The 16,164-nt window shown below is 42.7% G+C and overlaps 1 protein-coding gene across 2 annotated transcripts in view; it reads left to right on the forward strand.

The window, feature by feature from the left end:
• The window catches only part of elp4 (elongator acetyltransferase complex subunit 4), a 64,585-nt gene extending 51,949 nt beyond the window's left edge, over positions 1-12,636 (forward strand). The window contains exons 10-11 of one of the 2 annotated variants that reach the window (XR_012590613.1): positions 10,912-11,115; positions 11,862-12,636. Coding sequence is in view for 1 of the 2 variants with exons in the window: in XM_074613358.1 (XP_074469459.1) it covers positions 10,912-11,040 (129 nt within the window). In the remaining variant the exon portion in view is untranslated. Of the gene's footprint in view, positions 1-10,911; positions 11,736-11,861 lie in introns of those variants that run through there. The other variant, XM_074613358.1, reaches the window with a different exon arrangement.
• Positions 12,637-16,164: the final 3,528 nt, after the last annotated feature.

The following is a 16,164-nucleotide window of genomic DNA, read 5'->3' on the forward strand; positions in this document are numbered from 1 at the left end:
TCTGACATCTCGAACACCCTAAAGGTGGCTTTGCCAACAGTCTACCCAGGAAGCACCTCACCTAGCTGTGGCTAAATTTACACAACCACCTGCCCACAGGGAGCATACTGGAGAGGAGAGCAGAGGTGGTGTTGGGGTGAGGATGGAGGACAAATAGGGGGTAGGAGACCGAGTTACTGTATGTCTGATTGGCAAAGGTCAAGTTTAAGTAGCTACATTGAATGTAATTTGCTATTTGAATGAAGAATATTCAACTTAGATTTTAGATTTTTATCCAAGAAGTTTCAACATTTCTGTTTTGTATTTTGTCCCTCCTGGCTCGGCTGTTCTCTGCGAGTTTGCATCAGAGTGGAGACAGAGAATTGGTCAGATTTGGGTTTTCCAGAGTGCCTTTAGGAGTTCAGTGGATTAGTGGAACGAAGCATTCAGCCCCCAGTGATTCCAGTACAAGTCCACTGAGAGCACATCAGCTGTTTTCTCATTTCACTGTGAAAGAAGTGACCCTCATTTCAGAGTCTCACACATAACAGTGGTAGGGGGACGATGAGCCCTTTGCAAGACTGAATACAAAACATCTCATAAGAAAGGCCGTCTAATGTTTTCTAGCGATTTTGTATTTGTTTTGTTCTTAAAGGCATGCTAAAGGCTAAAGGTTAAAGGTGCTCTAAACAATATCCAGAGCATTAATATAGCATCAAACAACTATTGTCTATGTAAAGATATAGAGGGCTATGAAGTCGCTCTCCCTCTGTGTGTGTTTATCTGAGCATCTCTGTGCTTTGTTGACATAGTCGGGCCGGCTGCACGTGCCTTTTAGTGCATGTTCGTGCATATGAGCTTGCCCTACAGGCTAGATCACGCCGCTGCTCTGCACTGCTCTCATACGGCGGCTACAGCTGATAACACCGTCCCGACCGACAACGCCGTTGCGGAAGCGTAGCACCCACCCTCCAGTCCCCCCCCCCCCACCCCAGGTTAACACTGTTAGCTCTGTCAGCACTGTTGCTGTTGTATTGATGTTTAGTGCTGTTAGCACTGTTAGAAGCTAACCGACGGCTCAGCAGTCGCCATTTTGAGAGCCATGTGGAGGCAATAGAAATGCTACCAATCTCGTATTTAGCACTTTTAAAGGGGCTGGATGTAAGAATCAAAAAATTGTTTGTTAACAGTGAAACGTGTGGCTGTTAAGTCAAAGACAGTCAGCAACCTGTTGCTCACACTTGTACTCGCATTACGTAGACGCGAGCATTGGTCAAAACAGTGAGGCGACACACACAAGACTGAACGTGATTGACAGGCATCATGTTGATTAACGTTAGCGCATTAGCCAGCTAAAACCACAATATCATTATATATTTCACATGCTTGGCAATAATGTTAGCTTAGCAAACGAAGGTCTCGCCATGAATTGAAGGCCGATGTTGATCCTAGTGTTAACTTCTGCTGCTTCAGCCTCCCGACCGTGGTCAGAAGATACAGGTGAGAGACTGTAGTTTTGGTCTCCTGGGCCAGAGTCGTTAACGTTACTCGCTCCCACAACACTAGTTTTCCCCCCAACGTCAGTCACATTCCTGTTTTGCAAGACGGCCTTCACTAGATTAAACGTTAGTTATCCCTGTAAGCGCAGCTGAAAATAAAGGCACTTGCGAGCATGCCTGACGTCACATCCGTTGGTTTTTCCCGGGAAAAAACTTCCCGCATTTTTCACATTAAAAACAGGCTGATAGAGGAAACCCAAAAAGTCGCGGACGTTCAAATTTTTTAGGTTAGGTTACAACCTGCTCACACATTGGCAATAAAAAAAACAGATTAAAAAACGTTTATACGTGTAAAAACAGTCCCTTTAAGCAAACTAATTTCTGTTATGTTATTTGTTCGAGAACATATTTTACTCCAAGACATTTTCATTTTACAAAATGCAAGAAGTTGAAAAGTGTTAGTTGGGAAGCATGTCTGTGGTCTGCAATAACACTAATAGTTGCTGTTGGCTGTCCATGTGAAAATTGTTGTTGCAGCTGTATTATTCTGTAGCTCCAGAAGTTCTCAAGTGTCTCAATTTATGTCTAAACGTCTAAAAGAAGTTCCTTAGTTACTATTGTGTATTACCCAAAATACCATATTGGAACAGCTGTTTTAGTTTAAGGCCCAGATTAACTAGATACTGAACCAATTACCAATTTGATATTGCAACATTATTGCCACATTTTAATGAATAGGCAAATACTCTTTCCTTCCTTTACAACGGTATATTCCTGCTTTTTATAAATTCACTCAAAGGCTGCATATATTGAAGCTCTCAAGACGGACAGTCGAATAGAACGGTAACAATTCTCGATGCTCCCCAGTGGCAGAGTTCAGGCTGTTTGCCTGTGGGCTGATGTGGAGTGAATGGCCTTAGAGGCTCTAGGCTGGTCTATGTGTGGCCCGGCTGGTCCAAGTCAGCAGTAATGACTGGCTTTGGCCAGCATGCCTGTTAATGTGAATGGGGTTACTCTGGGCAACACCTTTTCAGCTGGGTCCTATGAAGTCCCCAGTATGGTGGTCTTTGTCCACACAAGGGCTGTCCTCTCAGCAAAAAGGGCTCCTTTTTTGTGAGGACTATCAACTGGTGATGGATTATACCCACCCCCCTTTATTCATCCGGGCAGACTAACAGACACGGATGCATGCAAACATACTCACACTCTCACACATGCGTACAACCACAAAGACATCAAAAGTGTTACAAACACGTCAGCACATTATCTTACACAATCTTGTTTCGTAGATGGTTAAGATGCACACATACAGATGCACACGTCTTTCTCACAACCGGTCAACATCAAATGCTTTCACGCCATTCGTTCACTGTCTCCTTCACTTCACGTATACATGAAGATAAAGTTTCTTCCTATAAAGAAATCTTTTCTTCCTGTCTTGAGTTACAAAGAAAGTGTAGTTACTTCTTTTTTCTTCAACTTTTCTGCAATATTTCTGTTTACTTTTTCTCCGCTCTTTTGCCAAGTGATGATGTAGACATCCTCGGAGACTTTAGCTTCATGAATGCTGGTACAGATCTGCATCCAATTTGTCTGTATGATCCATTGCTTGGATAGTTCCTGAAGATTTCAAGCTGTTGAACTACATGCATGATCCTGAACGTGAAGCAATTTACCCGTGACACTTAAACACAACTGCGCCTCTCTTCTACTCTATGGTCATTCTCCTATACTGCTTTACTGAGGAGTAAACAGAGGAGAGTATTTTTTCTGCTGTGTACTTCTCTCAGTATGCGTCTTGTGCCTTACAATGCCATAAAACTCTGTGCAGGACCAGTACTAGTAAGCAGGTGGTTAGTGACTCGTGGCGGGAGCTTTAACATCATCGTGTTGATCCTGGAAATATTTCAAATGACAGATAATATGTTGTTATCTTCTTTCTTCTGTCCCCGTTTATTTAGTTCTGTTGTGCCCTATATTCCCTCCTGGTCTTTTTGCTAGCACAACAAGAGACCATTACTCACTAAGTGCGATCGCCCCCACTATTCCCAAGGGGTCAGCCACTTACCCAGGCTGACACAGTAACCTCCAGACGACCTTTCGCTTTGCCAAATGTCATGCCTGTAAACTGCCTGAACTCCATCACGGCGCAAACGAGGAGACAACAGAAGAAATAGGGTGTTCTGTTGGAAGGCAGGCTGGGTTCAGGAAACCCTACTAGCTGTACTGGCCGGCTTTGTGCGCTCATGTTGTAAATACCTCTGTGTGACACATGCATAGGCAAGTGGCAGTGTGTGTGTCTGTCTGTCTGCTTTTGTACATGGGTGTATGCACTTGTAGACTGAGTGCAACACAGAAAAAATAATGAATAATGCATGACAAAATATTCTTGGTAATGCTCTGGCTTTTATTTTTTGGTGACTAAAGCAGCGACAGCCCGTACTCTTAAAGGAACAGTGCCGAGCATTTCGGGGGATCTATTAGCAGAAATGGAATATAATATTCATAACTATGTTTTCATTAGTGTATAATCACCTGAAGCTAAGAATCGTGTTTTCATTAGCTTAGAATGAGGCCTTCATATCTACATAGAGAGTGGGTCCTCTTCACGGAGTCCGCGATGTTGCTTCACCATGTTTCTACAGTAGCCCAGAACGTACCGCTGGCTCTAGAGAGAGCCTTTCACATTTATAAGTTACCTGAAGGCCTCTGTAGTTTTCTGACGAGCTTGTGAAACCGTGGTACCGCCAGCCGCCGTCTGACGTCCGTTGCTCCTAAAGTAGCGTTCTTATGGTAAGGATGGCCTCTGAACAAGGCCAAAGGCGTTACCGCAGTTTTGCACTTGGTAACTCACGTTACCGCAGTCTTGGAAAGGGAGGAGTGAGTGGAGGGATACTCAGTTGGTTTCAATCTGCAACCACACCACTAGATGCCGCCAAATCCTACACATTGGACCTTTAAAGGGATATTTCGACATTTTGGAAAATACACTTATTCGCTTTCTATCTTGTTGTTACCTGAGAACCAGCAGAGACTCTAGGAAGTCACTGCTTCCAGCCAAGAACTAGTTTTGCAGAAAACCCCTAAAAAAAAAAAAAAATTATTTTATATATAGATTAAACAAACTAGATATAAAGTGTCAAGTAATGAGCTTTAGAGATTGGTAGGTGGATTTTGTTGCCCTCGGACGGAGCCAGGCCGGCTGTTTCCCCCTGTTTCCAGTCTTTATGCTAAGCTAAGCTAACTGACTGCTTGATCCAGCTTCCTATTCAAAGGAACAGATAACACGAGCGGTATCAATCTTCTCATTTAACTCTGCAAGTAAACAAATAAGCGTAACTCATTGTCCTAGTATTTATCGTCAGTTGATTTCTCATACTGCTCTGTATTGTGGTCATTTTATTTAAAAACCCAAACGCTCAAAGTGGTCTAAAAACTTGATTATAATGAAGAAATGCCTATACATTGCCTGTAGTCAGTTGAATAGTGGGTTAATTTATTGCCTCGTGCTGTTTTTAAGATTCAAAAAAATGGATGTTTAGACATTTTTCTCCCAAGTGTGATTATTCTAGCAGGGCATCTATGTAGCACTAGGAAACCTGCTTTTACCAAAAGTGTCAGTGCTGTTTCAACCTGAGGACGTTTATATCAGAGTCATGGTTCGAGGCGTAAGATGTGTTTGAGGGGTGGAGGGCACAAGAGGTCCCCCAGATATGCTGTCATAACTCATGCAGCCGCGCTCTTTGCTATGGGCCTATCTGTAGTGAAGGCAGCACTTAGACATGTTTGTACTCTATGCCCTACATCCCCCTCCCTTTCTCCCCGGGCACCATGTCACTCCAGGGGTGGACCAGCACTCCCTGACTGTGCCCAAGTCCATAACACCAACTAACAACCCCTCCCCCCCCCCCCCCCCCATACTACCCACCACCACTGGGGTCAATGTGCCCTAGCCCCCTCACCCTACAACGCCCACGGTCCATACCAACACTGCCCTCCAAAGAGAAACAAAACCGAACTGAAAAGAGACAAAATGGCCCCACGCTGCTTCCCCTGTCAAAGCTCCTGACAGGCCCGCGCAGACGCCCCCAGAGGAGGGTTCAGTTGAAGATGATGACGACGGAGCTAACAAGTCAAGTCGTTGTGTTACAGCGCAGTTACACTTTGGCCCTTGTTTGTCCATTTGGTTATTCAGAAGCATCGCGGAGCTAACTGATTCCAATGCATGTCATGTTTAGTAACATGACAGATACTATCAAATGCTGTTTTACATCAGTCCGTGGAGCGTGAAGGGTAAGTGAGGAGCTAGCTATTCAAGAGAACAGGAATAAACATTCCATTAGGTATTAAAAAAAAACTGAAATATTGTCAGCTAATCAATTTCCTGTTTGGACACGCTCCCTTTTAATGAAATTCAGTCGGTTATTAGTCCTTTCCCATTCTCCCAGTGTTTGGGAATATAATTACACTCAAAATGCTTACTCATCCTTCTGCCTGCCTGCTGCCTACTCTGTCAGATGCATTAGCCGTGAAGCAGAAGAGATGAGGAGCCTGTGTCTGTGTGTCTATCTATCTGTCAGTCCGCCTGACTGTCTGTATGCCTGCCTCTCAGATTATCCTGGATCAGGCAGCAGGTGACACGGCGAGCAGGTGACCATCACCCAATTACCAAAAAGAAACTCGAGATGAGCTCCAGTGTAGTTCACATTTGTTTCGTTCTTCTCTTGTCACTCTTATACTCTTGTTAATGCCGCTCTTGTACGCACTTAACAGTTACTTAACAGAGTAGAGTTGTAAAATGTACCCATCCTTACATGTTATGTCAAATTTTTTTACTTGACGAATTCAGATGAATTGTTTGAATACGTTTAAAATCCTTAATCACCAACATTACAAGCTACTAATGGTGAGGGCTACAGAGAGAAGGTCCAAAATACCCTGACATTAAAATATATGTATTGTAATTTATGGGAAAAACAATGAGGAAGATGAATGAAATAACATCTGTTAAACTCTAAAAATGACAAAGTCTGGGGGATGAAAACTTCCCTAGTCAACAGGTTATTCTTAGGGCAAGGTCAGGGATCGTGTTGCACTCTTTGTTACCACAAAAGAAGAGGAAGGAAGAGCTTCTTCTCAGCTTTTGTTAGGTGCAGGTGGGCTAGAATTACCAAAGTGATGGGATTTATGCTGGGTTGTTTCTGCTTTTTTTTTTTCTGGTAAAGTAGCGGAAGTATTCTGTGAAATTTCGAACGTAAATGTGATGATAGTTTGCTTCTCCAATAGGGAAGCTCATCACCTCGTTATGTGGGTTTTGCTGTGCTGAAGTTAAAACCTATAGGAACTGTCCTATAGGTTCAACAATTGATTTCCCACACAATGCAGTGTAACTTTAGAGGTGCGAGGGATTACGGCAATGGGTGGGAGGTGATTTAGCTTGGTTTAGTGACTGGATAGACCGGCAAGTCTGGGAAATTTCTACCAATTTCGTTCTGCTACCATTTTGACCCTTGGCTGGTTGTAGAAATGGGACTGGAAATGGAGGACATTGACCTGGTGTCATGGACAGACATACACATTAGTTTACAGTGGCTGCACTGCAGCTGTGCTGCTCAGGGAAATGGAATTGGCAAAAGGTATCACCACTAATGTGACCACTGACTGTCCATGAATACTGGACTGTATAAATCCAAACTACATTTTTAAAAAAACATCTTAGTGTGCATCAATACGATAACTGGAATTTCTTATTCACGCATTCACAGCATATAGACAGATTGCTTCGTCGACATTTCCTCCGTGATTGTTGTGACTCCGGCTTAGCGATACAATGTTCGCTCGCTCTTATTTCACTGACTTAATAGAGCTTATAATACGATGACCAAATTACAACAGTGATTGTGTTAAGTAGGTGTTTTTGGTAAATATCGTGTCACTTCCATGAGCATGTTCCAACATCGGCTAATCTGATTGGAACAGCCAGACCGGTCGTCATGCGTTCCCAGCGAGGTGTTGGGTTTCCCATAGTTTTAAGCCGTACAGTGACACGGGCCATTTGAAAGTGTGGCTCAAACTCTATGGAAGAAATGACTCGTTAAATTAGCACCTAATACTCCAGTCATTAGCAAGCCGTTACCACCAGTGGAATGCCTTTGATGGTGCTGCTTTGTGTGAGTAGGTCCTGTTTAAGCTACAGTTGGAAAAATTGGTCCACTTGGATCATGGAATACAATGCACTTGCATAACATTGTAATACTCATAACCTAAATATAATTAAAGACTGTGATTTGGTGGCTTTCGTTTCATAAAACGCTGATGTGATATCCACAAACAACCACTGCTGTATGTGGAGATTGTGAACGACCGGTTACGAGCAGCATGAAGCGCCATATTCCTTAAGAACCGGGTCTTTGGGGTATTTAGTAAGCTGAAGGGAATTGTCCATTGTGGGGTGATATTAGTAACCCTCTTAGGCAAAGCTAGTCCGTGGGCCGGCCCCGAGGGCTCATTTCAAGTGCTTAGCGCTCGTTTGGAGCTTTGTCACCCCTCACCCTGTTGCCAGCATGGCCCCAGCCCCTCTGGCTGCGGAGCGGAGCTGAACCACAGACCTTTACCCCTGCCCGCCACCAGGGAGGGAACACTAACATCACAACTATAACACACGCACACACATACTCGCACTAACATTGTGGCACACATCCATTTTCACAAACCCCCCCACCTCCACCAATGCACCACAGCCAATGGTCTATTTTCCCGCCGTCCACTCCCATTCAACACCCCCTCCTCTCTTATTTTTTTTCCTCTTTCTCCACCCTCGTGAAGGTTGCCAGGCAGCAGAGAAAGACTTCACACACACATACACCCCACTATGCCTCTGAGGGTTTTCCGGATGTCCTTGTTTACATCATGGAGTGTGCAGGTCGTAGGGAAGCAGACTCAGAGCCTCCCTGGTTATGTCCGTCTAAGTCCTACACTGACCTCCATTCATTTGGTGTCAATGCAAATGTTCATGGCAGCCCCACAGTCGGCTGACATGGACATATTTTTGGGTGTAAATTTCAAAATCGAGGTGAAAATAGATTCAAATATTTCTCTTGGGTTGTCCTCATCCAGTTAACTTGCATTGACAGTGATACGAAAGTAGTTTATTTGGAGTGGAACTAAATACAAAGTAAGTTTTCATGGCACTGATAACCAATAACGGTTATCTAATATTGGCTGTCACTGATGTGCGGGACGGTTGCTGACTGTTCCTAGGCTCCCTTTTCCCTCTGTGTGTCAAACTGATCGATTGGTTTAGTCTGCTCCCTCCCTCCAACTTTGATGTTCGCATTGATTGTTCTCATCTGCCCCTGAACTCAAAGGTTAGAGGAGCCGAGCTGCACTTCTGGATTGCTTTGACCTTCGCTCTGCACATGCTCAGTGGGTTCACAGAGCTCAGAGCCAAACAGACATGGCGTAGCCAGGCCTGTGGGTGCGTGACAGCAAGACAACGGTGTGATGTCTTTTTTTTTTCTTTTTTTTTACTCACCCACTGAGGGTGATGTATATGTGATTGATTTTTCTCCTACCCCTCTCTCTGCCTTGTTTCCGCTGCAGTGCACTAAGCAGGACTGAGTCCGGGCTTGATCAATGCATTGTTTTTCTTTTTCAATCACACTCGAGTGAGCTGAAGACACGAAAGGTTACACAGGTGAGGTTTGGCAGGGGTGGAAGCTTGAGCTTCTGGAGGCCCCCTCAAGGCCAATATATGAGTTTGCATGTGTGTGTGTGTGTGTGTGTGTGTGTGTGAGAGAGAGAGAGAGAGAGAGAGGGAGAGAGAGAGGGAGAGAGAGAGCGAGAGAGAGAGCGAGAGAGGGAGAGAGAGAGAGAGAGGGAGTTAGAGAAAGAGTTTTAGAGAGAAGTTTAACTAATTTATCATGTGTGTTCCTACGAAGTTGATAATTCTTCTTGTGGTGTCACGAGTCTATGCTCATTATGTATCTCTTGTCTTTTCCCGCAGTGGGATTTTCCGTCCATGCCTCTATAAGTCCTTTGTAACCTTACCTTTACCATCTTACATTAAATTATAGGTCCTTCACAATGTCTCAGGGCTCACCTGCCCCAGATAATCTGCTGGGCTGCGTGAAGACTGCTCCTCTTGTTTCCTCTACTTGCTTGACAAACGGTCTTCTGACACACACAAAGGCAATGTGTTGAACAGAAAAGAGGCCACTTGATGCGCCTCTGTCCTGTCAGCAACGGTAGCCGGAGCACAAGGCTTCATATCAGTGATGTAAAAACATTTTGCAGTACAGACTCAAGCGTTTCAATGCACCTAAAAACAGTATTAAGCAAAGGGAGGAAGTAGTCCACCCTAGAGGGGTAGAGAGTGTTGCGTAGTCCTGAATTATCTCTTAGTAATGACGCCTTTAAAGCCTGTACCCAAACACCTAGTCATTAAGAAAAAGATAAGTATCTGTGGGAGTGGAAGGGCTCTCCTAAAGCTGCATGTCTGGAGGGGGTAAGGATGTGGAGGGCTGGGGTGCGGTGGGAGCGCAGGCTTTGACCAGTGGGTGTCAGATGTCATGGCAGATTCTTTCAGGGGCAAATTACAGGGTTTAACTTCTCTTGTACCCGGGATGCCTGTATTCTGATTTAACTTCCTCGATAGACACTCGAGCAACATGCCACTCAACGCCATTGTCGGGCGCACACTTGACTCTGGAGATACTTCACCTCCTCTCACGCTCTCTTCAAGACTTTGTTCGTGGAGTGCCATTGGCGGCCTTTCTAGCGGCTTCTGGAGAGAGCCGAGCAGAGCAGCGTAGCCCCTCTTAAGCTTTATAGTAGTTAGCGTGTTGGTGTTAGGGGGCTTTACATGAGTGGCCCTCATTAACCTCTTAGCGTCTTTGTGCTTTGAGTTGGCACAGGGCTGCTCCATAGATAAGCTTTACTATGAAACAGCTAAAAGGCTTGATCCTAATGACTCCGGTATTAGCTGAACATAATCGTCAACACAAGTGCAAACATCCACATATTGCATGCACATTTGGGCCCGAACACGCACTTTCTCTTCGCCTCACCTCATAAATGCATGCTGTTGTTTCCCATACACAACTTCTCAAAACACCCCTACCTCAAACACACACACTCTCACACACACACACACACACACATTCCCCATGAGCTGTAACAGACCTAAAGCTCTCTGAAGCATTTAGCAGCACGCTAGCAGGTTTACTCCACGATGCCAGTGCTGAGGGGAGTGCTGAAGCATCTAATGCAATTTCAACCCAACATGGCTCTCTGAATAAACATCACTGAACTGTACCATCTACTGTATGTTGATCCACTGTAGTGCTTTCTTTTTTCTCCATACAAGCTGATCTAATACTCTCCCCCTCTCTCTCTTTCTCTTTCTCTTTCTCTTTCTCTGTGATTTCTGTAGAGACTGCATTTGCCTCCAGACTTGTCTGAGACGGTGAGTCGTGTGAGCAGGGGGGAGCTGGCAGGAGCGACCGCGGTGGCTTCAGCCTGTGGCTCCGGCACTTCCGGCAACAAACACCTGGACTTCTAGCGCTCCCACACAGTCGCCACGGGCAACCAACACCTGGAACCAACGTGGCGTTGTCCTCTTTACCGCGGTGACCAGGTTGTTCCCTCACCCACGTAATGTCAACCTCGATAACCCTGCCAGCCATTACCACCTGTCCCAGCCAGGGGTGAAGATCTAAACATTCACAGTACCTCGTCTCGTAACGGACACATTTCATCCTATATGTCAAGACCTTTTTTTTTATATAAACCTACAGTACACTCTGACAGCTGATATTTGCACATTCCAAGCTGCGATGAGAAATCCATTTAACTTCAATTAATGGCCATGGTTTTAGTTTGCTTTTTTTCCCCTCCATAAGTTGCAAACTTATTTTCAAAATGTTGTATGAAGGTATATAATTAGTAAGGTTCAAGTCCAAGATGGGGGGATTCTTTAAGATTTGGTGCATTTTGTTTTTTGTTGTTCTGTGTCTCTGGGCATTTCACTTACAAGTAACGTGTAATCATGAAATATTTTTTAGTCTTCACAGACTCTCACTCTTTCTTGGCAAACATTAAATAATTTAACTGCATTCTCCCAAGCTTTGAACGTACTGTACAAACACAAGTGGCCACTCCTGACTAGCTCCACCATGCACAATACTATTTTTTTCTTGGATGATGGAATAAAAAGTGATTTTGTTTAGTTAAATAAAAGAAAATAAATACACACAACATATGGTCTTTATTTTACCTCAACACCAGCTCTGAATGGAAAGTTGACTGCCTGCGACACTGTGAGTGGATGTAATGTGAGCGTATTATGAATGACTGATCTCTGGTCTGCCTCGCTGGTTTCAGGTTGGAGTAGGGATGCCTCCGTCTGACCCTGAGACTGTGCCGGTGAGTGACGTCTACCTCCAGTAAGCTGGAGAGCTGAGCAGGAATGTGGGCAGAGGGTAGGAGAGCTGGATTTGGGTGCAGGCTTCACACCTCATCAGGCATGTTTGCTGGATGAGCTGCTTTGCCATGACAAGCCCAAAAGAACAAATTAGGTCAAATGGTGACATGGAGAAACAGAGAAAAAAACAACATGAAAAATTAAATGTTTCATTTTTGTTTTCCTCAGTCGGCTGCTGATGCCAGTTTGAATAATTTTGCCTGTGAAAACTGGCAGTATTGGTAACCATCTGCAACACGTGTTGGGAGAGGGAAGCGTTACCTGACAGTTTCATGCATGAACGGAGTGCTCTTATATCGGGTGTATGAGGGAGAGAGATGACATACACAGGACACTTATACAGGTGAACAAAAGCTTGAGTTGTCAAGATAAAAAAACTGTTTCGCAAGTTATTGTTGTTGAAGAGTTGACATATTCAGGGTAAACTTTAAGGGTAGATTCAAATAGAATAAATTAATTTTGGCATTTGTTTATGTTCACCTACTACTGGTATGTCTGTTTACACTTGCCATGTCTCCATGTCACCATGGTCCTGATTCACTTTTTGTTTAATCAGTTCAGAAAGTTCATTATTTTTTTAAGTTTTAAAACCATCAACAAAGTTTTCTAATGTTAGTTTCTTCTGTGCACATTATAAAGAATGAGGGTTCCCAAATTTGTATGTAGAGCTTCAACCAACTATTGAATTAATCGCCAACTATTTTGATAATCGATTTATCAGTTTGAGTAACTTTTAAAGAAAAAAAAAAAAGTCAAATTCTTTCTTTTTCTTTACTAATCTATTACAGTGAACTGAATATATTTGAATTGTGGACAAAACAAGACATGTGTGGACGTCATCTTGGGCTTTTTGAAATACTGATCGACATTTTTCACCATTTTCTTTATAATATTGACCAAACATTTAATCGTTTAATCAAGAAAATAATCAACAGATTAATCAACAATGAAAATAATCATTCTAACATAATCGCCCTAATCTTGAATTTAGGGAATTGATGCTAGTCCCGGTACTGTCATTGGACCGAGGGTCGTCTTTATGCACGTTCAGTATCCATATATTATACATGTAGCTGAATAAATCAGGATTAAAATATACACCATTTAGAATATGACTTCTTATACCTGAGTGACGGTGTATTTGTTAGTGTTCTGCCCTCAGATAAAGTTGGCTGTGTGTGGTTAGACGATGCTGTGGATTACGATTAGTCACACATGCTTCTGTAATGAGTATGAATACGTAATTTCAGGGAACCAGGAAATCTCAATTAATTCAAGCCTTTGAAAACAATAACTGGAACTTCACAATCAGGTCGAGAATTTATTCTCTCCTGTTCAGTGAGATGTTTCTTGATGAATCCCCACAGTAAGAAACGGTACACTGTACTTATAGGACAAACCCAGACATAATTGTTTTTATGTTTTGGATTTCTTCTTCTTAATCTTTCTTTCTTGTTGCTCAAATCTCTGTAATGGTTTAAACTATGTTGTAGTGTTATGAGTTTTATAACAAATCATAAAGTATTTAAACCTGGAGGAAAGAATATGTCAGTATTACATATGAGGCATTTTTTGTTTGCATTTTATCTTAATGAAATATGCAACAATAACACATAAAATGACCTCACAGGACGTCTTTCTTGAAAGCCTCACTTGGCCTTTAGCAAAGACAGGAAGCCATGGGGCCGAGTGCAAAGAGTACGCTTTTATAATCGTGTCTTTTGGCAGCTGCCGCTCACGTCCTATTGATTCAAAGCCATAGTTGTTTTCCTACAGTAGCTTTAGCTGAGGTCTTATGGGGTCTATTTTTGAATGGCCGCCACATTGCGGCACTATTCAAGTAACACAATGTGGGACAGTGTAGTTTTACCACATCGGATATCTCTCTCTGCCAATTTTGGTTTATCTTCAAACATGAGGTTACCATATCTGTCAAATACACTATTATGTTTTGTATTTACAATGATGAGAGAAATGTTTGCTTAAAGCACACACAGAGCACAGAACTAAATAGGAGAGCGTCAGCTTCTGTTCGCTGCTGTGGGAATCCAGATTTCCAGGTCAGAAATGTTGTCTCATTAAAAAAACAGATCAAAGAGCACAAAGTTCTCAGGAACTTTTCCAGAAACTTACATCGTCTGACTTTGGGTTTTTTTCCGAGCGAGAATTACATTTAAACCTTTTTATCCCGAAGCTGTGTATTATTTAGACTTCCACTAATTGCAGTCTTTCTTGCATTTTGAATCTCTCTGTAATAATTAATGTTGCTCCTCTGCCTGCTCTCTCACTTCGCCTCCCCATGCTCTCAAAAACGGTATTCCTCCGTCGGTGTGATAAACTGGATTAAATGAATAGAGAAATTGCATTAGCACCAGAAAAAAAAAGAATCCTCTTAAAAATCTGATTAACCTCCAATCCTCCGAGTTCTGATTGGACTATTAAATATTGAGTGAGACGTATAATTCAATTAATCAGTTTAGCAAGATATTTGGTGCTGTTACATGCTGTGTGAATGTTACCTGACCTCACTCTCTCCTGGACATCCTTTCCTTTTAGATGCTCTCTCTCCAACTCACCCCCTCTCACACACACATACACACACACACACAACCCCCCTGCTGAGGCAGCAAGTGAAGCAAAATAACTCACTCTGCCACACAATCGCTCCTTTGCCTCGCTCTAGGCCCTGACTGCTTTATTCCATGACTTTTTTTTTCTCTCCTCTCTCTTCTCTGCTCCCTCCTCTTCATTGGTTCTGTATTTTTTTTTTCATACCATCGTAACTCTACTGCAACAAGAGCCAGTGATGGTGAATTGCTTGACCTTTCTCATTGTGCGGCGGTGTTGTGCTGTGTGGTCTGTGTCGACTTGGTTCAGCCCGTACATCAAGAGAGGTTTGTTATTTTGGACACCTTTGTTTGGTGGGAATTGGACGTGTTGTGTGTGCATTACAGGCCCTTGTACTGGCATTTGTCAGTGTTTATATTTGTTTAAATTTGCAGTTATGATGCCAAAAAATGTCGACTTTCTCAGTAAAGATTGACACTGTATAAGACACAGCATTGAACAGGCAAAAAGGCTTTCTTTAAGACACAATTTTACTGTACAAAATGTTTTATAGTTTTCACAAAATACATTTAGAAAGCTCCATTTTAAATAAAATTAAATTGAAATATTTAAGAGACAGCGTGTAGACGTTTTTATCTCAGAAGAAGCATTGCTCAGACGTAAACCCAGTGTGTGTCCATGTTCTACGTACACACTGAAATAAAAATGCAAAACTCAAAAGAGCATGACAGATGATGCTAGAAAAACCCTCCCATGGTCTTCAATTATAAATAAGGACTGCGGGGTTCGACTGAAGTCTCACGAACTCGAAGCCAATGTAATCGAACAGAACGTGTTTACAAAATTTTGCAACACAAGACTAATATCTTTAAAAAAAACATTGTGTACTAGATGAAATACAAAGGCTTTGGTCTGTTTTACAATCAACAATGATTAAATCTGATATGTACTTGTAAACAACTGCCAAACACTTAAGTTTAAAACTCTGTCAAGCAATGTTTAATCATAATTATAGGAATTAAATATTTCTAGTTGCACAATTTTTTTTGACCATAGGACACTATAATACAACTATACCTAAGAGACAAATTGTACCTGACCCTAAAGAAATGTATTTCATGATGCATGGAACATTTATAGAATATTCTCGGGGATATAAATGAAATCAACTTTTATTGGAGAAATCTTTCTGGAAGATTTCTAGGGAAGACAAGTACTTTACATTTTGACATAAACAAACTGGATTATATCGAAGACGCAGTCTACCATTTACAGACTACAGGTTTTTCTTTTACACCTGTTTTCCACATTTAAATGTTCTTCGTGGTAATCTAGAGTCAATCCAACCACCGAAGCAAGAGGTCCAAGTTGTGTCGCACGCCGTCGTTGCACACTCCGAGCTGTCGATTGTGATCCGTGTTTAACAAGCCGGCAAACGCAGGCCCACGTCAAGAGGAGTCAAGACCACAGCCTCAGTGGGTGGATCGAGTTCGAGTTTCCTCTGCTAAATATCCATTCGTAAGAAATAAGACCAATAAATAGTTGTTTTTTTGACACAGTAAGAGTCTTCCCTCCAGCTTTTCGTCTTTAATGATATGCAACAGCGTCCAGAGACCATGCAAAGGCTGGTAGAAA

This window comes from Sebastes fasciatus, chromosome 2 (genome assembly GCF_043250625.1).
Source record: "Sebastes fasciatus isolate fSebFas1 chromosome 2, fSebFas1.pri, whole genome shotgun sequence".
Classification (NCBI taxonomy): Eukaryota; Metazoa; Chordata; class Actinopteri; order Perciformes; family Sebastidae; genus Sebastes; species Sebastes fasciatus.